A 22591-nucleotide genomic window follows, 5' to 3' on the forward strand; every position below is an offset into this window, starting at 1 on the left:
GATTGGTAATTTTGTTATTGGAAAAAGGAATTTGATGGATTGGGAATGAGATTAGGGTCTTTAGGATTAAAAATGGAATTGCTAAAGAGAAAATTGGATGGCATTTTATTGAATTTTGATACACAGGCTAGAAACCTAAACCAAATAAATATTTAAATCGATTATCAATGACCGACACGACAAGTCAAACCAGTATCCGTTTTACCAGACTACATTCCATACTCTAATGAAAATTAATAATTAAGTTATATAAGATAATAATATCTACTAGCCATAACTGCTAGCTGCACTTCTATTGATTCTAGCAAGACGCCATAATATGGTCTGTTGATCTTTAGTAAGCATGTCAGAAGCATGACCTTAAGTCCATAAGGCTTGGATTTCTCAGAAACTCATTACCAGGAATAAACTGTAGGCCTGTGTGGTCAATCTAGTTATTGCCAGAATTTATCAGAGAAAGTGAAAATACCACCTTCATGCATTTCAAAAGGTACAATAACTAACCAATTCAAGAGAGAAACACGATGATTACGGTAAATACGTCAAAAGAAGTAAGTAAAAAGAACACAGTCACATCACAGGCCCGATCACAGGCAGCTCCTGAGCTAGCCGCACTAGTAGTTTCAGTTTCAGGTTTTAAAAAATGAAAGTAGCTTTGCGGCAATTCTTGTTGGCGGCAATTCTTGTTGGTCAATTAATATTAAATAAACTAGAAACCCGGGGCCCTTTCAATGATGATATTTGTTGTTTTAAGATGTTTTTTTTGAATTCATTTATTTATTCATACCAATGTAGTTGAGCCAGGCAGTGTTTGTAAGCAATCTGTTCGATACGAAGGACCACGCTTGCTTCACCTTACGCTTTCGCATTTTTAAAATGTATATATATATATATATATATATATGTACATATCACTGAAAAATCACAATAGAATATAAACCTCACGTACTCTATTTGGTGTTAAAAGCATTTTTTTCCTAACTATATGACAGATTTCTGGCGTTACACGCAAAAATTCTCGAAAGAAAATTTAAATATTACTATCTTTTGCGATATGGAAATCAGTCGAGTTTATTTCCTATCTTAATGAATCAATTAATCCCTAAAAAACAATTACAAAATTGCTATTTATTTGCAGAAAAAATAACTATTTGTAATCATTTTCACTTGCCTCAAGCTCAGTACGGCTGGTTCGGCGTGATGAGTAAAAACGTGATTAAAATCTTTTTTTTTTTTTAAATTTAAATATCTTCTTTCTTTCATTTCCCCTACCTTTTGCTTTTTTACGTCTTCTGTAGCATTTTCTTTTTCTTGTTTTTTTTCTCGGTTGCTTTTTCTTTTATTTACATTATTTATTCAGTCAGTCAGTCAGTCAGTCATTCATTCATTTTTTCTTACTTTTTCTTTCTCATTTTTCGATTATTTTTCTTCCTTTCTTTTTGTTTTCTTTCTTTCTTTCTGTCTCAGATTTACTTTCAGTTGTGGGCGTTGTCCCCCCTCCCCCCCCCCCCACCACCCCCCACAGATTGAAGGTTTTTTATAACAGTGTGTAATTCATGTTCACTTGATTTTAACTTGCCCCGGTTAACTCAAGTCCAATAAATAAAGTAGTAAACAACCCATTCAATAAACGCTGCGTTCTTTTAAGGGTTATTTTTACTTTTATCAAATCATTTCAGCGTAAATAATTAATCAATTCCTTTCAATTTTGATGTTTGGACGCCTCACGACTATTCTTTGATTGGCATGACTAGATATCATGAAAACTTTGAAAAGATTCTCACTTACTAAATTAACGGATCAAATGCATATTTTGCCATGCGAGTTCGAGGTCTATGTTGGTTGGTGTGTCAATTGTTGTTCCGTTCTTTCTTGGAAATCGTTGAAATGTGAAACGACAAAAGATTGACTCAGGGGGTTTGAGTGCGTGTCACACTGCCAAGAATCCCTAGAATGTCGAGAGAAGCCCTCATGCATTGAAAATGAATGTTAGAGTCCTGTGAGAATATAATCACAAGCAAGGCGAGTCAAAATTCCAAAGCTAGTCGTCGATAGCGTTCCTAATAAACTCTTCTTTTTCAAGAGAGGAGGTTTATTTAACCTTCGCTATTCTGGCGACAGCCATGCATGATAACTATAGTTTTAGCGGGTCAACTCTGTATGACGGCGAGGGACAGAGTGCTAAAGACCTACGGCATTACAGAGGGGTAAGTCCAAGTCACCAATAAACCGAATACTAAATCCTTGCTTTCAAGCTAATATTCGAATTAGATAACAACACCAATTGGATAAATAAAATAAAATATATATATATATATATATAAAGTACCGTAGCAATGTCGCATATTGACATGCAAGAGAATTGAACGAAGAAGGTTGCTGCTAAACAGCTGTTTTAAGATTGGTTCGCCATAAAAATGCTTTTTGTGCTAACATCGTAGTTTAGTTGTAGATACATGTGACCAATAGTTCTTGTACGACAGTTTATTTGTCTCGTGTTTTTAAAATTATTGTGTACATCATTTTTACCGAGTTGATAAACTTGATGAAGCGTACACCTGTAATGAATGACCCTGAGAACTTCAAAATCTAATTTACTGTTATAACAGAACAGATATGAAACAAATCCCATAACTAAACTGAGTCAATTTTTTTCTCACTTATACTCATGGGCATGGGCGAAAAAATATTCAGCTTCTTGACTAAAAGTAATTTTTATTTTCAATGTTATGGAGTTTATACGGTTGTTGTCACGAACATTTCCTTAGAAATTTATTTTTTCTTACAAAATAATGCCCAATTTTCATTGGGTAGGCATTTTTTAGTCTTTGGGATAGAAAATAACCATGTGTGTTTTTTTTTTCAGAAAAAAAAAAGAATTGAAATTTTTTTCTCATGAACGATAGTGAAATCACGCTTGAAAAATAACTCGTTTGACGTCATCAATATTTGTTAATTACGCAAACTAGTCAAGCACAATTCAAGTAATCTATCAGTCAGTATTACAGCTCTAAAACCAAAAAAAAAAACTTCAAAAATTGTGTATTATTATTGTAACGTTATTCCCATAACATGTTGCGTGACAGAAGCCTAAAACTATTATGGATTTTAATCAAATTTAAAAAAACGATAAATTATTTAAAATGTGATTATCATTTTTGCATGAAGAGTTTGGGGAATGATGGTTATGTTATGTTAAATGTTGTCCAAGTCTCCGACTATTGAATCTTGATTTTTATGTAAGAAGAAGGATCTTGATATGCTGTTTATATAGAAAGAAATGCAAATGAACACAATTTTGTATCAGATTTACAACACTCTTCACGGTCCTGATTTCTGTTCTGTTTTCCTCATGAATTATTAATGAGTTTGATAACAAATTATGACTTCAAAAGCTCATCGAGCACTGAAGACTCTTGTTACAGTATGGAAAAGGGGTTTTTATATATCGTACTATGATGAGGGGAGCTACCTTTTTTGGAATAGGGATCTTTTTTTAAGATAAAAAAACACTTAGGCCCCGTCCACACTATGCCGGATAAATTTGAATCTGAATTTTTATTTCTTCGGTTCCATTTCGAAAATTCGTTTTCGGTGAAGAATTGTTCCGGATTCGCCCGGACTAGTGTGGACGGTAGGCCTAACCGAATTAGTAAGAATTCGGATTCAAACTTATCCGGCATAGTGTAGACGGGGCCTTAGCAGTACCTAGCATGCTGACATTGACCATGCCTATTGATGGGTTGCAAGCATTCCCAAGAGCCGAGTCAAAAGACAAGGACATGGCGGCCATTGTGGTGCCGTTAACAATGGATGTTAATGAGAAATCGTTTGTTAGATGGCACCAACATGGCCGCGATGACGTAACGCGCAATCAAAGAATCATAGGTCGTAGATATTGCTAATCATTCCAATTTAATTTAATCATATTTTACTTTGAAATATGTCATGTTACGCCGGGCTGTCATATAAGTAAACTATTGAGGGGTGACTGGGAACAAAATCAAAAATGTCCAAAGCATGCGTAAATTAGAGACTGCTATTTTCAAGCTTCATTTTCATCAGGTTACCACCCAATTCCTGATTATACTTTTCAGAAGAGCAAAAAGACGTGGATTGCGTCTCACTTCGCCAGGAGAGAATGTATTCGCTTTGTTGAGAAGCCGAATAAAGATGGGGCAGATAAAAGCGGGTAAGAATATCTGATTCCATCAGTAATGATGGTTGGACGGACGGACGGAGGGGTGGGTGGGTGGGAGAATGGATGGATGGAGAAATAATGAATGAATGAATATAAATGGACATACATATCATTTTGGTATCAGGGATCCCGAATGTTGCTGTGGTCGTAAGAAATCAAGACACAAGCAATCATCTTTGAATGCAGACCCGACATTGACTGAATGGACACCAGAGCGATGCACCAAACGACTTCCTACTAACGCATATGGCGAGATAGACTTCCAGGGAACTGGTTCACAGAAGAGAGCACCGGTCAGTCCTTTTATTGCTTGAGAAATTCCGATAAACCTTAGTTTAGGGTGGAGGGGTGGGGGGGAATCAGAGTGCTGGGGCACGGCTACGTCACGATCACGGTGCGGCACGCATTGTGCATCCGACGCATTAAGGCGCAATAACACGGAGCAATTTGGTCTGCAACTTGTCTCGCAACAGCGTTGTGAAACAAGGTGTATGAAGCATTGTAGCGTCGTGTAACCTACAGCGCAATTTGAAAAATGTTGTGAGACAAGTTGCATCAGCAACCGTAAAATTCGTTTCTACTTTAGGCAACGATTGCGTTTCCGTTGCACTGTTTAAACACTCTTGCAACTTGTGTCGTAACGCTGAGACAAGTTGCAGAGAAAATTGCTCCGTGTATGTTCATATAATAAGTAATTATTGTTTTTAGCATGGGGCTGTAATTTTAGGGATGGGTTACTTATTTTACGAGCTGGGTTGGGTGTGTTACCTCGTAGGGAACATAGTGTTCTGTTGTCAATAAAAATGAAAATAGATACATAAATGATTGTAGGTAAAACACAAAAGTGGAAATCAAAAAAGACAGCTAAAGAGGGAATAATTCGTCTCTCAGCTCTGGGTTTGCATAATAAAAATATTTAAATTAATACACTTTTCTTCCAGTATATTCGAGTGTCACACGACACAGACGCCAATCAGCTGCTCGATCTGATGCTTAAACGATGGGACCTCGAGATACCTAATTTGGTCATCTCTGTTACGGGTGGCGCCAAAAGTTTTGTGCTCAAACCTCGTCTGAAGGAGGTGTTTAGGAGAGGTTTGGTGAAAGCCGCAAAGACTACCGGTGCATGGATTATAACAGGCAAGTTAACCATTGGTGAAATGTAAAAAAGCTAGTGGTTTTAGGTATATGCAGAGAGAGTGTGAGCTCAGCTGGCGAATATGAGGATCAATGCGGAATTTCATTGTGGAAAGGGTTGAACATCTTGAAGAATCTCTCAAAGTGAGCTAATTAAGTGTGAGCATTGAAACTATTGGTGAGGTTAGAGGTGAGAGAGCTACCCGTGCAGTGTTGTGTAGTGTGCAAATGAAACCAATTTAACAAAATTTCATAAAGAAGGTTGAACTTCACCGTCGTCACCTGTTCAGACCGGACATGCAGTTAGTTACAGGGTCATTCAAGCCACGTGTTTTTCACGAGCTATCATTGTTGTAACAGAGTATGGTTAACTGTGTCTATGTGTATATCAGGTGGTACTAATGCAGGAGTAATGAAACATGTTGGTGAGGCCGTCAGAGAACAACAACTAATGCTTGGCGTTGACTCAGAAGTAAACGTCATTGGCATTGCTTCCTGGGGTATCGTGGATAAACAGAAAGCTCTCATTCAAGCCAAGGTACAACAATCTGTTTTCAAGCCACATTTTCCTGTCTTCCCTCCACACTTTTCTACCTCCTTTTTTTTGATGTTCCCCATTTTTCCCCGTCTCTCCCCTCCTACTCAGTCGTTCAGTATGCATCAGCACAATTGCTTTCTCCCTAAAAACTCTTAACACTAGCGTAGGGAGGGGGTACGTACCCCCCCCCCCCAAAGACCCCCCCCCAAAAGTTTTCTTTTGGCACTAAGATATAATTAATTCATGCGGGATTTCTGTGAATTTGGCGAAGGAAATGGTAAAATTGGCTGATCGTTTGTCTTGTTGACTAACTTGCAGGGAGAGAATGGTCGATATCCTGCCGTTTACAACATGGAGCCGACAGAAGGATGGAAAGGTGCAATGCTGGATTCTAATCACTCGCACTTTATCCTTGTCGACAATGGAACTTATTGCGAATATGGTGTTGAGATAAGTCTGCGGTCAGTTTTTGAAGAAGCCATCATGAAGTTGCAGACGGACTCACGGTCCAAATCCGGTAATAACGTCTTTATTGGTTATATATTATATCACTCACTGATTCCTTATCTGTTAATCAGTATGTTTGGGGTTCCTGTGGTACTCATTGCGATATAGGAGTTTCTGTAGTATATACTCACTGGTAACAGGGTTGAAAAATGAGAGCGGTGGTGTACAGACGTTATTGAGAGTTAAAAGAAGTTCGATATCAACCAATGCCTGAGGTTTTCTTTTATTGTATGTAGAACTTTTGTACTGAAATGTTTTCCCTCGAAAAACCTCGACCAGTTTTCGTGTTAGAAGGGAAGTTTTCAAGCGGCCATGTTTGTTTTCTTTGAAAATTAAATGCATTAAATGCTCACTGGTTCTTTATGTTTTATGCAGGATCAATTGGGGTTCCTGTGGTACTGCTAGTTTTGGAAGGAGGGCCAAACACGATACAAACAATGTACGAACTAATCAAGAAGAAGGTCCCAGCAGTAGTGATTGATGGCAGTGGTAGAGCAGCAAATGTAGTCGCGTTCGCTTACGGTCACACCATCAAGAAATGGTTAGTAATCTGAACTGAGCCACATTGTTCCCGTACTCTTCTACCTCCCTCTCTTCCACTCCTGTAAAATATGGAAATGTAATTTGTTTTACGTCATGAACGTGCAAGGAGTGATCGATTGCTCAGTCTTCCGAGGCAGAGGCTTATGACTAAAGCGCTCGACGCCAGATGCGGGAATTGAAATTTAGAATTCAGTTGATTTGGTATTGGTGAGAGGCGGTGCATTAGCAGCGCAGGCCACTCTGGCAAATGTAGGGTGAATCCCAATACATTAAAACTTATAACGATTTTGCACAGCGTTGATGGGCAGACGATCTGCGTGATTGACCCAGCCTACGAAGACCAAGTCAAGGAAAAAGTCACAGAAGTCTTCTCGTTCCTTGGTGAGAGTGGTGTGAACAGATTGTTTGAACAGATCAAGGCGGTACTTGAAGACGAAAAAATGGTAAGAACTGAGAACAATAGATAAACTGCGCCGCTACAAAACTCAAAATATGTCACATGACTTTGTATTCGGAACCGCAGAGGGGTAGGCTGCGCGGCCTTTTGCTCCCCATTCCGGCCTATGATCCGATATTTGCAACAAGAGTTATTAATGCATTACTAAAAGTCATAAAACTATTTGTAAATTCTTAAATATATCCTACGATCAAACCACTCGTCCCTTGACTATATCAGTCCCGGGTAAGTGTCGAGTATCAAAAAAGGGCCGGTATCTCTCTCTAAAGGAAGAACATTATTGTTCATGCATTCAAATATTTAACTCATATTTTCATTTAAAATTCCAGGTATCAGTTTATCGGCTTGACGATGGTGCTATATCACAAGAAATTGACTTGGCGATCCTTAAGGCTTTGCTCAAAGGTAATCGGTTTTGAATTCTTCCACGTAAATGTTGGGGGGAGGGGGGGGGGGGGTGGCGGAGCTCTGACTAATAGTCATTATTTGTTTCTCCTATAGATTCTAAACTACACTTTTGGAATTAGTATTTTGGATTTTTTTCTTATGTTACTTAGGATTATCTCTGGCCTTGCAAAGCCGGAAGGATCCCTCCTTACCAACCCTTCGTATGAGTTACCATTTCATTTAGTATTTCACTTACTTCACTATCAAGAGAATATGAACTAAGAGAAGGAATCCTACCTATATAGCCTTGTAACCATCATGTGCACAGTTTGATGCTATTTTTAGCTTGGAGATATTTTGAGCGAAGAACCTGATTGGTGGATTTCTTGAGGGTAGGCGGCTTCCAGTCTTTTCAGTAAACAAAAGCCTGTGTTTTTGTCGTGGACGAAACGAAATATGGCGCTTTTCGTGTCCTAAAACGAGGCATTTAAGGGAAGCAGGATTATCGCGCGGGTATGGTAACGAGTTAAAAATAGCATCAATGATTAAAAATAGCATCAAACTGTGCACATGATGGGGCACAGGGATTCCTTCTCTTAGTTCATATTCTCTTGTCATTATCCTTTGCCGATCATTTTTTCTTCTTTGTTCTTCAGCCAATCGGTCAAGTCCATTGGCTCAGCTGAACCTGGCCCTTGCATGGAACAGAATTGACTTGGCGAAGAGTGATATTTTTACTGAAGACCGAATATGGACGGTCAGCTAATGTTTAGTTTTTATCTTCTTTTTTTTTTACTTCTATATTCCATTTCTCTTTTTATTTCCAGTCTTGTATTTGCATTATCGCGTTTTAATTTTATTTTCCATTCGAGTGCCACACTCTCTACGTGTACCAAACCCTTTCCCTTTTCCAATCAGTTACTCTATTTTATTTATATCAGTCGAATATTTTAAAAATTTTATTCTTAATATTCTCAGTTTTCATTTTCCTGTATCCTGTATCACTTAGTTTGACTCTAGTGTAACGTGTTTGTTTTTGCTATCGATCAGACTGAGCAGTTATCAGGACCAATGCTAACAGCACTGCTTGATGACAAAGCAGACTTCGCCGAGCTGTTCCTCAGCAGTGGTCTTAGCATGAGCGAGTTTCTTAGTACAGAAATCCTCTGTCAACTGTATGCGGGGGTAAGTCACTGCATAACTCACTGTGTCACTTTCCAAATTCATCACCCCAATCTTTCCAATAGCCCAGAAGGGAGATCGAGAGGGAGGGACGGACGGAGGAGGAATCACCGCTGTGTTTCCTATGAAAGCCTTCTGACTCCAAGGATATTAGCGTACGTGGGCGAAACTAAGTGCTTAGTGAACCAATTACTTATTTTATCTATCTATTTGAAATGCTTTTAAAAAGAAAAACATGAATCTTGTTGTAAGTCGCTGGATACTAAGATATAAGTAACGAGGTATTGTTGCCTAACTGTCATTCTCGTTTACTCAGGTACCACCCAACAGTACCATCAAGCCCATACTTCAAGATGAAATGGTATGCATATAACACAACCATTATCTCGTGTAAAAGGAATATCGTGGTATAGTTTTGGAGGGTAGGAGGAACTACTTAAACCTAGAAATAGATTCCCTGACTAGGACCATTCTTTTAACTACCCATTTCTTAATAAATCATTCGGAAGTCGTTCTAATTCTAATAAGTTGTTATTATCTTCAGCAAAACCGTCAAGTGAGCTCCATCGATATGCAGGTTGTAGGCGAGGTCATAGAAAAACTCATGGGCGATATGTACCGAAGTCATTACCTCAGAGACCCTTGTTACTTTAGTGATCCGGACCCAGGCCCGCAGAACAATGGTGGGGGCATGACTCTTAAAAGAATGATGAGCAAATCTTCTATACCAGGTACAGTCTAAGCAAAGATATAACGCACCTTCTGATTGGTTATGCTTTTGCTTCATGACGTCATATTCTCTTGCTTACGTTGTGCAGTCATATCAAGATATAACGCACCTTCTGATTGGTTATGCTTTTGCTTCATGACGTCATATTCTCTTGCTTACGTTGTGCAGTCATATCAAGATATAACGCACCTTCTGATTGGTTATGCTTTTGCTTCATGACGTCATATTCTCTTGCTTACGTTGTGCAGTCATATCAAGATATAACGCACCTTCTGATTGGTTATGCTTTTGCTTCATGACGTCATATTCTCTTGCTTACGTTGTGCAGTCATATCAAGATATAACGCACCTTCTGATTGGTTATGCTTTTGCTTCATGACGTCATATTCTCTTGCTTACGTTGTGCAGTCATATCAAGATATAACGCACCTTCTGATTGGTTATGCTTTTACGTCATGACGTAATATTCATTATGTTGACTTGCGTTATACAGTCATAGCAAAGATATAAAACGGACCTTCTGATTGGTTATGCTTTGCATTAGGACGTAATATTCATTTTGGCTTACGTTTTACAGTCATAGCAGATTTAGCGCACCTCTTCTGATTGGTTATGCTTTTGCGTCATGACATCATGTTAATATTGACGTACGTTGTGCAGTCATAGCAAATATATATGATGCACCTTCTGATTGGTTATTCTTTTACGTCATGACGTAATATTTTTCATATTGGATGATTTTCAAAAGCTTGAATATCTTTCTAGATTTGTTGTATCCTGCTTTTAGGAAGTCTTTTCCTGGCCTCCGTTGTGCTGTGGCAGCCCGTCATTCAGCCCAACGGAGGGGACTAAGAAAATAGCTTACTCGCAGGGTAGATTGTTTGATTACATAGGGGATTTGTGTCATTTATTTTATTTATTATATATTTTCCCTCCCCATCTTGGTCATGTAGTTCCAGCAAACATAAGTGGAATTGATCTCATCCCCACCCCCTATCGGGATGTATTTCTGTGGGCCGTGTTGTGCAACAGAAGGGAGCTTGCTAGAGTTTTGTGGGAAGCTGGTCGTGAACCTGTTGCTGCAGCCTTGATGGCGTCCAAACTGTTAAGATCCATGGCTGAGAAGTCTCACACAGATGACACAATCACTGATATCAGTAAAGATCTCAAAGAACACGCCAAGTAGGTATCTGCCTTCAAACTATTTCAGTCTATGCAGAAATATCTATTACATAGTACTTATTTCTTTCAGTATTTTTGAAGAAAGAGCGACCGGGGTTCTGAATGAATGCTTTGAAGAAAACGAGACACTATCACAAACGCTGTTGGTCCGTGAGCTCGATAACTATGGGTACCTGACTTGCCTTGATCTAGCTGTATCAGGAGAAAGCCAAGACTTTATTGCTCACACAGCCTGTCAGTTGTTACTCACACGACTTTGGATGGGAGCCATGGCAATGAACACCACTTCTTTGAAGGTAATTAAGATTACCCGGCACCAAAAGTCCCAATTCATCTTGGCTGGAATTAGCCCTGCGGTGGGACACACCCGAGCCAAGTGTTGATTAATTAACATCTCGGGAGTAAAAATAAGGATTGGGAAATAAATCTATTCAAAAGAATAGACGTCTAATATTGACCCTAATTTTCCCACGTCTTATTTCATGGAGAATATTTAGCAATTATTCGCCGAATATTATCCATATTCACTGAGCCCGAGGCGAATAATTGTTTTAGCATATACCAACTTGTGTACAGAGTAACTTATTTTTATACACAATAATTCAATAAAAAAACAAACAGAAACTCATAGTTTGCGTGACAAATTCACGCAAAACTTTTAGCAAAACTTTTAGGCCATACCTCGTTGCCTTTTTAGTATTGATAGGAATGGCATTTACTTTCATTTTTTCATTTTCCTCATCGTAAATTGTAGCAAAACGATTGCCGGCAGATGCCATTTTGTTGCCGACTCAATATTCCGAGATTCATAGGTCAATATCGTACATTATTCACCTCCAATTAACCAATGAGCGCGCGCGTTCTTAGGAAGTACACAAATTGGTATATGCTAAAATAAGATATATAAGCTGATTCTCTCCTCGATTTGTTATATCTCAGTAACAGTTTGTATCCTTGCTTCCTAAGCGTTACTATGCAAAGAAGAAGGAAATACTAAATATGTAGTTTGGTAGACACGTCCGAAACTGAATAGACAGTTTAAGATTCCCGTTTTTCTTTTCTGCAAACACGACCACGTTTTCATCGTTTTCTGTATTTCACTTTACCTTTTGCAAGCCTTCTTATATTCTTGTTTTTATTTACTACTTGGAGATTTTTGCGATTCCTTTTCACTAATTTTTTTTGATGTTTCACGTTTGTCGTAAACGAGATCCTAAAACTCTCTCATAATGCAGCGCCAAAAACATCCAGTATTAAGACAATAAAATTGGACTGGCTCCCACTGATGTAACCATGGACTCAATAAAGTACATATTTGCCATATTTTATTTCGCTCTTCAGGTCATTCTGTGTATGTTTGTGCCATTTATGATTTTCCCCATCATTTACTTCGTTCCTGACGTGCATCAGGAGCGTGAAGTAGCTGCCCAAGAGCACGAAAAATCCCTGGACAACAAAGAACCTACTCCTTTGGTTCCGACCTACAAATCCAAGAAAGAGGATCTGGAGAACTTTGATGAGGAGTCGTTAGTTGGAGTTGACGAAGAAGAAGAGGCGTTTTCTTTAGAAGAGTATATTCCAGGTAGGAATATATTCCAGGTATGGTTTTCTGATCCCTGTGTAAAAGATGCCAACGTAACTATACTATAGCGACTGCTATCTAAAGAAGCGGACGGTGCTTTTATACCTGATAAAACACGATCTGCGAGTTTTTTGAACTGCTTAAAACACTCATGAACAATTTATAAGATTTTGGTTCAACTAGAGCCACTATACACGTCACGAACATGGATTTTTATACTTCGATAGAGATTTGACGTCACGGGCATGCGCAACCAGATTCAATAGAAGCTCCCACACGTTGGATATTGCGTGTCAAGGCAAAGACAGGCACGTTAGTCAAAGATTTTTAGGGTTGACTATGACCTTGATGAGGCTCTAAGTCTTCATCTAAACTTGGATGCAGTCATCCTCATAGTATTCGAGTGGTCTTTATATAAAGACACATGTGTCTTTATATAAAATCACTTGTATACTAATGAAGAGGACTTTATCGGGTATAAAGGTTCATGCACGTGACGTGTATGGTGGCTCCAATTGGACCATAAGCTTATGAATTATTAATGAGCGTTTTAAGTTTTCTTATTTTTCCATCTCAAAAATTTTTATTTTTAAGTAGTAACTGCCTTGTGAATATTATATTTTGGTGCAGTTCTGTAATTGGATATCCTATGCTTTCCAGCTGATCTAAATAAAGTGACACCTCAGTTTTGACTGATATTTTCTCGATTCTGATTGGCTAACACTTTTTTTCTCCAATCAAATGGATACTTGCCAAATTTGTCTCATCATTTAAAGTGTGCACTGTTTTTGTTGTTGTGTTACAGATCTAAGACAAGACAACTCAGTAGAAGTTATGATGAGATCCAAGAAGCTTGGTTATTGTCAACGAATATACGCTTTCTATTCTGCCCCATTCACGAAATTTGTAGGCAATGTGGTGAGCAGCTTCTCTGTCTCTTTACTGAATCCTCACTTCCGGGGCTCGAATCAAGGCCTCCTATGTATAAAATCTTTATAGAGGGTGCCAAGGGGGGTACCCAAATGTCGTTTAACTAATTTTTCGGGCGAATATCAGTTAACTATTGTTATAATTTTGCGAGCTCTATTAAACCAAAACAATGAAATATTAATAGCTCTAATTTAAGGTTATTTGTCAGTTAACTACCCCACTACCCCCTACTGGTGCCTTTTTATGATTATTATTAATAAAAACTATGGAAAATATCCAACAAAAATTGAAAAAATTCAATATTGTTTGAAGAAGTTCTCTTCCTTCAATCTATTAATCATGCAATGCCTAAGGTTTTTTTTATTGTATGTAGAACTTTTCTAATATTTGCACAACTTGTACAACGCAGTGGCAGATCTTGTATTTTGGAAAAGGCGGGAGCTTCATCAACCACTATTAAAGGCATTTTCATCCTTCTTGAATACAACTTCATGTCCACCCTACACCCCACTAGATCTGCCACTAATAAGCTTTAAGTTTCTTGTCTTTCCTATCTTTCCAAAAATGGTTGGCGGCTAACAAATATATATTTTCTGCTTAGGTTTCCTATGTGGCTTTTATCTGTCTGTATGCCTACGTCATCATGGTGAATTTTCCGAGATTTGAACCGAAAAAGTCCCTTGGCGGGATAAGCGCTGCAGAGATCTTGCTCTACTTCTGGGTTTTCTCTTTACTCATCGAAGAAATTCGCCAGGTTAGTATTGCTTGATTTCATGTCAAATTACGTCTTTACGTCTTACAAGCCTGGCTGCCTGATTACAAACAACCTATGGTGTATCAATCTTTTACATGGTGAATCATTTGGTCGGTGGTCGGTCGGTCGGTCGGTCAGCCCTTTGGCTAATATTTTTCAATTACATTTTTCAGTTGGCTTCCAAGGCACCCAAACATTTCTTAGACAAGGTGAGCATTTACTTCAGCGACCCGTGGAACTCAATAGACATTTTATCCATATTGGCTTTTGTGGTGGCTATCATTCTTCGCTTCTTTCCTTACGATAACACATTCAGCGCAGCCAGGATCATCCTATCCCTTGATATCATCATTTTTATCGCTCGTTCTTTGCAAATATTTTCGGTGAACCGTCATCTTGGTCCCAGGCTTGTCATGATTAGAAAAATGGTGAGTAATCAATCGTTTTATCTTGCCTGGTTATGATAGCAAAGTCTACAGTCAATTCAAAAAACGTTGTCGTCGACCGGCTCAAGCCTACGCGACTGGACCGAAAGGAATATGGGTAAAAATCACTGAAGCGGTTAAATATTCGTTCTGAATTAATTGTTCCCGCTAGTAATAAAGATAATATTGGCGAGAAACAATCCATCAAATGCATGTCTTTGGGTTTAGGGAAAGAAAAACAAAGTAGTTATGATTCAGTTCACAATTTTGAAAATATGAAGGCATTAAAAAAAAGTCTCCTTCAACACTTCCCGCTCGCCTACGAAGGTTCGTGCTGTAAACAAGGCATAACTAGTCGGATAAAATTATGGAGTCAACTCAGCTTCAATGATTGCTACCCAGAGTTCCTTTCGGTCCAGTCGCGTAGGCTTGAGTTGGTCGACGACAGCGTTTTTTGAATTGACTGTATATCAACAACTACACCTATTTTTAAAAAAAACTTTGGTCGAAGTTCAGTGAAACCTGAAATTTCAGAGCGAGTAGCACGCTGCAAACACGCTGCAATACGTGTTATATTCACAGACGAATAACTGAGCTTTTTTTTAGATTGGAATAGTATGAAGCATGTACGAGTTAAAAATGTGATTTTTCTTATTTTAGCAAGAAAACATTAAAGCGCAGATATTCCGTTTAGTCTCAGATCGCTCATCTCCGACCGACAACGTTTTTTGAAATAGATGTATACATTTAAAAATTGTATGGTATTCGAATTTTTTGTCGATATTCACTAAAACAACCTCTGGACTGATCAAAGTCAGAGTACGGCAGACTCACGAATTAAAATGGAATTTAACATGGAGGGAGGAAAATCAGAGAACCTGGATAAAAACCTTCGAATCAAGGGAGAGCCCCAACAAACTCTACTCAAATGTGATGCCGCGTGTTCAGGAATATAACCTGAGATCCTAGAGGCGGGACACGTGTACACTACCACTACCATTTTCACCAGACTACACGTCTAATATATTACTTGATCTTTCAGATGGATGATTTGAAGCAGTTTGTCATAATATTACTAGTGTTCCTCGTATCGTACGGGATATCCCTCGAAGCAGTCATGTTCCCGGGACCTGGCCCGTATGCTCGAAACGACACATGGAAGTCCATCTGGGGAGTGTTGGAGCTGCCCTATTGGCAGATGTATGGAGAATTGTTCCTTGATGAGATCAAAGGTAAGTCAATCAATTATGTCAAGATTGTTGAACTTTATGTAGAATCATCATTGTTTGCAGATAAGTCACTGCCGACTACTGCGGCAGTCAATAAAGTTGATTGTGCAAACAAGTCTACCTCGTTTCTTAAATTTTTGTGGCCTGATGCTCCTAAAGCCAATCAGAAACCACGATCTTAATTTTTGGCCTACTATCCTGATTTTGAGTGTTCTTTTTAGGAAACGCCTAACTAAGCTGCATGCTTATATTTAACTAAGCTGCTTATATTCCAGGTGAAAGGCCGGATGATTTTGGCGTCGTTGAACCGATAGGTCAAAAATTATCTCCTCTTCTCCTCGCTGCATACATGTTGTTTGCTAACGTGCTGCTTCTTAACCTTCTCATTGCCATATTCAGGTAAGAAACATGGTCTGCGACACTAGAATAGGGACAGCGGAAGGGAGGGGGAGGGGGGAGGGGGAGGAAAAGGAGGACTTCCAGATTAGCCACTCAAAGATATGCTTCGCGTCCCTGAAGTAAAGATTTGATGCCTTGATATAACTAATCCTTTCCTTCTGTTTAAAGTTACACATTCGAACTCATCCAAGAAGACTCGGATAAAGTGTGGAAGTTCCAACGATATGATTTAGTTCTGGAGTACCATAACCGGCCGATGTTCTCGCCTCCTCTCATCCTTATCGGTCATTTATTTGTCTTTATTCGTTGGGTCTGGCAGCTTTGTGGATGTGCAAATCCACCTCCCGGAGGGAGTTCTATGAGTAAGTTTACCCGTCAAAGCCTGGTTTTCACCAGCCACGCATGCGCTAACACAAACAAAAGGAAAAATTTGACCCTCACTCTTCAATGTATTGTTACTATGAAATAAAGACGCTTATGCTTGTGTCGCTGGTGCAACACCAGGCTCAGTAAAAGTATGAGTAATTGTCTGTGGTAAATACAATTCTGTAAAACGATAATTACTTTGTCGCATGCACAACGTCCGCATTCTTGCGGCTTTTTCGCAAGTTTTTTTTTCACTTTTACTAAAAAAGTTTGCGAATATATCTTTTTACCGCCACCTGTGGACGGTAAATCTACAAACTATTTAGTGATGCACGAGCAGGGATGAATGTTAATAGGTCACACGAAGAAAAAAACAACAATAAAAACTCGACTTTTTGCTAATTAGAAGTGTGCGAATAAGTATTGATTGAATTGTTTAATGTTCCGGGCAATACTAGACTTTCACAAAGTTCTTTAACATTTTTCGTGGTTTGGTTGGAAGAAAGGTGAAATTGGAGCAAGCCCAGGGCACTACCCATGTTGCTAACCAGCATTGCAGCAATAAATCGAATGTTATATTATTTATTATGGTTTATGTTGTTCTTTCTGTCAACAGAATTAAAATTGACTGAAATTGAGATGGAACAGATTGACAACTGGGAATTCCAGGCTGCAGAAACCTTCTCATTCCAAAGATTGGCGGAGAATAATGACCAACTGCAAGTACGAGTCAAATCACTAGGAGATAGGTAAATACTGTTATTTCTCATTGACACTGTTTTCATTGTTATTCACAAGGCTTTATTTTTGTTATAACCCTCATGATAAATGCGAGGTCAATATATAGTTATTAACCCGGTTAATAGAGAGTTTTAGATTTACGTCAGTTGACCAGTGAAAAAGTATTTTACATTACTGAAAAGAACTTGCAAAAGAATCCAAGTAGTAGGAAAACAAAAGAATATTTGCGCCTGGTGAGAAAGTTTGTAAAAGGTAAAGTAAAATACAGGAAAGCGATGAAAACGTGGTCACGTTTGCCGCTTGCGGGGAGAAAAAAAGTCTATCTAAAACTCGCTAATAACTATATCTACACTTCGCATTTATAGTGAGCAACATTTGATAGAAATCCTTCTCAATTGATAACTAAAATACTTAATTACCTCGAACGTCGGCAATAAGCCTATACATCACTCGGTATGTATATGGCTTATTGCCTCCGTTCTCCGTAATTAACTCTTACATATAAATCGTAATGGACAATTGATGTGAATACCGGGGCCTATATATAGAGAGAGGGTAAATACTGACCGGAGAATGGCTGCACAAGAAACAAGTCTACATTCACAGTATGAAGAAAAACAAAGGGATAGGCCTGTCTGTCAGGGGGGGGGGGGGGGGGGGTTGTAACCCTGTAAGGATCATTGTTGAACGTATAAAATGGTGAAGACAGAGGAAGCTTATTGACAATGTTTTGTCTTTTTTGTTTCAGAGTTGTGACCATGTCCAATGCGCTTGATCGCCTCGTGGATAAATCAATTGATGACCCTAACAAACAGATCACCAATGAAACCACAAAAACCATTGACCACGTTACCGATAGTCGACTGGGCCGAATGGAAGTGAACATTGAGGCCAACGCGCAAATGTTGAATAAGATCTTGGAACTGCTGAAATCGGTGAGGCAATAGACCAAATTCAAAACTCGCACCGATGTGAGGCTTAAGTTGTGAACAAAGGGATCTGGCGTGACTCAAAGTAATCTGGCGTGATTCAAAAGTCACGAATCACGCCAGGTTCCTTTGTTCACAACTTAAGCCTCACATCGGTGCGAGTTTTGAACTTGGTCTATATATCGACAAGACTTTCATCTATTTGTTAAGATGTTAATATTGGTGTGATAATCAACATTATTTATGATCTAATTTTAGGGTCACACTCTTTCCCCTGCCAGAATAGCAGGTAGGTGGTCTTTTCACATTTATAATGACGTATGACATGTACTGATATGAATGAGCGGGTATTACTGTCTACTTCATGGTAAACCGCAGTGCTAGAGAAAGAAATTACACTTAAGAGAATGAGATATGAAAAAAAGTCAGTAATTGTCTAATGAATAGGCTATTGCTTACTATCAATCACGTGACTTTTTGGAGTTGACTGGGGGGCAAACAAGCGGTTGACCGGGGGTCAACTAGCGGATGCTAAGTCAAAACATATCAAAATAAGTCCTCAAACTATTGTATTTCACGACATCAAACCAGAAAACAAGAGATCAAAACAACCTCCAGGATTCTACAAGCCATCAAGAAAGAGCTATTACCGGAAGTGACGTCTATTGATAGCAACCTATTTTTATCTTCAATAACTAAGATGAGAGACAAATAAGCTGATTGCAACGAAATTCGCCACAGACCGGTTTTTATATCCACATTTTTATATTCACAGAATCCGTTTCTCCAGCTATCACCTTCCTACACCATAAAGCCCGTTCTTCACCATATCCACAGTCAACTATCAGAAGAGCTGAAGTACCTGACGATAAAGTGTCTTGGGACGTAAGTAGAACATGCAATTATCGATGGGACTCTAGGAGATCTAAAATCTTTCGTTTGTAATAATCAGGTTTTGAGCATGAGCTGCATGATCTGTTTGGCGTGTCGCAGTTTTCAATATTATGCGCACTACAACGTTCTACATTTTGACTGTGAGGATATTTAATTCACGAGTGACCATTTTGGCAAAAGTATATACATGAAAGATCCTGAATTGTAGTAGCCTCAGCCGCAGGCATCTCTCTGAATCTCCCTATCTCTCTATATGGGAGTCTGGGAACGAAGAAACATAAACGAAAACTTCGCGGTTCTAAAATACCAAAGGAAGCCCGCCCTTTAGCCCGCCCCGCCAAAGGAAGCCCAAGGAGCCCAAGGAGTTGCCTGCGGAGGAGTTGTCGTACCCTTGACAGTGACGACAACTCTCGTAAACTGTGATAAGTGTGAGTGCACTCAAACTAGGTGCCACTTGACTGTTGCTCAGGATTAGCCTCGATTTTGTGCATAATACTTATATGTTCCAGTGAAGGTCCGTGTATGTAAGTGTATGTATTGTTGAAGTTGTGCGTTCTCTACTCTACCGTTGGTATTTGTAAAAAATTAAACACTGATACGAGGCCTTGAGTAAATGAGTCTGAATCCTGATGAACACTGTGATAATATGGAACTCTAAAAATATTTAAAGTACTACTCGGTAATGAACTATCAACGAACAAGAATCTTGGAAGAGACAGAAGGAGATTGAGACTAAATAATGATATAAATCATAAATTGCTGATATGTATTTTTGTAGTATTATTTGGATCGATGCCTCTAATATTAGAGACTTGATATTTTGTTTTCCTAGGTAAGCTTTCCTGACTATTCTCCTGTAGAATACACAGCACCTGTGGTCCTCAGTAAGCCTCCATGGGCTGACCCTGACCTCATGTCCATGTGAGTATATTGACATTAATGTTACACATCTCATCATTCAATTAGATGTGTACATGTGTGGAAGGGAATATGTCGACCAAAACTCAATACTGGCCTCACGCAAGATATCTAAGATAGATTTCGTTTTCACGGCGAACCCCACACTCATTAGTGAAGTGAACTTACACTTCTTGTAATCAATGTTTTAGGTCAGTCCATGCTCGACCAGAGCTAAAGTACAACCAAATTGATCAAGTGCACAACGTCGACAGAACAAGCTACACTGGAGAGTACAAAGTCAAAGATGGACTTCCTCTGTAAGTTTGGATATGGTCTAGATGCATGATATCCTGGCCTTGAGAAGGGGTCACCAAATATTCCTCTTCGCCCTGCGCCATCTTGAAAGGTTGTCATGCATGTGAAGAAAGACGGCCTTGCGATAATAGAGACCTTCTTTTAACAATTATTTACATGTCTCTCTCATTGTAAGGTCCGTCTTTGCTTTACAGGCACAGTTACCCGGCTTTCAAGATGGCGCAGGGAACCGTGAAGGGGACTTTTATCTTGAGAAATGAAAACGTTTTGTAAAGTTTGTTTATTGATCCCAGGAATCAAATGCAAGGGTTTATCTCGCTCATATGATCACTTGATATTTTCACATTTAGTTTATGGACGCAAACATTATTACACCATCTAATGACTCTCCAAATTTTCTATCATGTCTCTGTCTTCTTGTTTTCACAGAAACCCAATGGGAAGAACAGGAATGAAAGGTCGAGGTCTTCTTGGACGTTTTGGCCCTAACCATGCCGCTGACCCCATAGTTACACGGTATGTAGTTTTATCTAGCACTAAACGACACTAGTAATCGTCAGTAAATATACTCCATGGAGTATGTTATCTAATACCGGGCCGTGTGCGTTTTCGTGCCGGAAGGTGCACGCCGACCTGAGATTTCATTGCTTTTGGTAATTTTTCGAATTCATAATTTCTTAGCCCTGTTTGGGCCTTTGTGTTTGACTAAAAATTAAAATATATCAAGATAGCGGTCATGACGTCACATTAATATTAGACAAACTGAATAATGTAAGTCTCCAAAGACGAGAGTTTAGCAGCCGTGTTGGTGTGTACGACAAAGCTAGCAGTGTTCTGACCAGGAATTTCTTTCAGGGGGTCAAAGAGCCCACCAATCCAAAATTTAGGGGCCATTTAGAAAACTGGATGGATGCATTTCCAAAATCTTAAAACAAAGAATAATGTTTTTTTGCCGGTTACTTTGTTGCAAATCTAAAACAATTTAAGACAGTTTTTCATTAGTAGTGATGAGACAATAAACTTGCGCTGGGCAGCCATACTTGAGCCTCCAATAAACAAGGCCAGTTAACATAGACTAATCCCAGACCTCTTAGCGAGTTAAATACAAGATGGCGGCTATGTTCGATTCGTGTCGTTTCATGTGGACTTTCACCTTGTTTATTGACAATATAATGCGACTTTAATTATTTCAAAAGTACTCTAAATCTTTTAAAATTCCCAGGAAGTATTCTTTGGATAATATATAGAGTTGAAATTTGTGCGCCATTTGTGTTTTTTTATGCGCGATTCCCGCAATGGCGCGGCCTGGTAAGAACACTGAAGCTAGTGAAAAGCTTAACGATCAATGCGGATGTATTTTTAGTTTAATATTTGTATATTGTTTCAGTTGGAAGCGAACAAATGCTGGTGTGGTCCTGGAAAACGGCAAGAAAGTGCTGGAATTTGTCGCCATTCTGCGTAAGGACAACAACCAATGGGCCATTCCTGGGGTAAGGATACTCTAATGACTTTGTAACTTGAGTAAAGTTCAACAGAACATTAACATTGTCTTTTACTTCATCAATAGGGTATGGTAGAACCAGGTCAAGTTGTTACCCAGGCTCTCAAGGCCGAGTTTGGAGAGGAGGCCTTGGCCAAGTTGAACACGAGTCCTGAAGAAAAAGATAAGATTGCAAAACAGATTGAACGTCTGTTCCAACATGGAGAAGAGGTAGGTATTGGTCAATGGTCACTAGATAATGTGGTTGTAAGTAGGAGAAGGTAGATCAACTACTACCTTTAGCAAGCCTAAAGATTTCCTACAAGCCGGGCCACCTCTCATACCAGACAACACTTATACTAGATCAGTTTACCTCAAAATTCGTTAACTTCTGATTCATTCATTGATTCATTTGGTTATATTCCATTTTCCTGTTGTCGCCGTCAGGTATACAAGGGTTACGTGGATGATCCAAGGAACACAGATAACTCTTGGATGGAAACCCTGGCTGTCAATTTCCACGATGACAAGGGAGACCTGTTCAATGAATTTAAGCTGCAGGTACTATCTAGTAACATATTACATTTAATTGACCTCAGTTACCTTGGGCGTAATGTTTTCACCATTTCAGACCACATGTCATTCCCTAGAGTATTATTTCTTTGTGTAACGGTTGCACAAGAGGCATATGGATATGGATACAACTCAAATAGAGAATCTTATTCTCAAGAGAATGACACGTGGTTTATAATGGGAAAACATTCAACTTCATTGTGTATTATA

At 38.9% G+C, this 22591-nt stretch overlaps 1 protein-coding gene across 3 annotated transcripts in view; it reads left to right on the top strand.

Moving 5' to 3' along the window:
• LOC116299155 (transient receptor potential cation channel subfamily M member-like 2) overlaps nucleotides 1-22591 on the top strand; it is a 33180-nt gene that overhangs the window by 8736 nt on the left and 1853 nt on the right. Inside the window, exons 1-32 of one of the 3 annotated variants that reach the window (XM_089036170.1) lie at nucleotides 368-551; nucleotides 4098-4192; nucleotides 4326-4494; nucleotides 5143-5341; nucleotides 5731-5876; nucleotides 6195-6393; nucleotides 6759-6924; nucleotides 7222-7369; nucleotides 7713-7788; nucleotides 8427-8527; nucleotides 8821-8955; nucleotides 9269-9313; nucleotides 9497-9683; nucleotides 10636-10864; nucleotides 10935-11160; nucleotides 12206-12446; nucleotides 13252-13364; nucleotides 13978-14130; nucleotides 14304-14558; nucleotides 15598-15787; nucleotides 16060-16183; nucleotides 16352-16545; nucleotides 17166-17298; nucleotides 18039-18225; nucleotides 18478-18508; nucleotides 18995-19104; nucleotides 19946-20034; nucleotides 20223-20330; nucleotides 20758-20844; nucleotides 21716-21818; nucleotides 21896-22039; nucleotides 22256-22369. In XM_089036170.1, coding sequence (XP_088892296.1) covers nucleotides 525-551; nucleotides 4098-4192; nucleotides 4326-4494; nucleotides 5143-5341; nucleotides 5731-5876; nucleotides 6195-6393; nucleotides 6759-6924; nucleotides 7222-7369; nucleotides 7713-7788; nucleotides 8427-8527; nucleotides 8821-8955; nucleotides 9269-9313; nucleotides 9497-9683; nucleotides 10636-10864; nucleotides 10935-11160; nucleotides 12206-12446; nucleotides 13252-13364; nucleotides 13978-14130; nucleotides 14304-14558; nucleotides 15598-15787; nucleotides 16060-16183; nucleotides 16352-16545; nucleotides 17166-17298; nucleotides 18039-18225; nucleotides 18478-18508; nucleotides 18995-19104; nucleotides 19946-20034; nucleotides 20223-20330; nucleotides 20758-20844; nucleotides 21716-21818; nucleotides 21896-22039; nucleotides 22256-22369 — 4524 coding nt within the window. In that variant the 5' untranslated portion in view covers nucleotides 368-524. Of the gene's footprint in view, nucleotides 1-367; nucleotides 552-1809; nucleotides 2208-4097; nucleotides 4193-4325; nucleotides 4495-5142; nucleotides 5342-5730; nucleotides 5877-6194; nucleotides 6394-6758; nucleotides 6925-7221; nucleotides 7370-7712; nucleotides 7789-8426; nucleotides 8528-8820; nucleotides 8956-9268; nucleotides 9314-9496; nucleotides 9684-10635; nucleotides 10865-10934; nucleotides 11161-12205; nucleotides 12447-13251; nucleotides 13365-13977; nucleotides 14131-14303; nucleotides 14559-15597; nucleotides 15788-16059; nucleotides 16184-16351; nucleotides 16546-17165; nucleotides 17299-18038; nucleotides 18226-18477; nucleotides 18509-18994; nucleotides 19105-19945; nucleotides 20035-20222; nucleotides 20331-20757; nucleotides 20845-21715; nucleotides 21819-21895; nucleotides 22040-22255; nucleotides 22370-22591 lie in introns of those variants that run through there. The other 2 variants (XM_089036169.1, XM_089036168.1) reach the window with 2 other exon arrangements.

Source organism: Actinia tenebrosa, unplaced genomic scaffold (assembly GCF_029948245.1).
Source record: "Actinia tenebrosa isolate PJP-AT-01 unplaced genomic scaffold, QUT_ActTen_1.0 PGA_scaffold4__44_contigs__length_22323623, whole genome shotgun sequence".
Lineage (NCBI taxonomy): Eukaryota > Metazoa > Cnidaria > Anthozoa > Actiniaria > Actiniidae > Actinia > Actinia tenebrosa.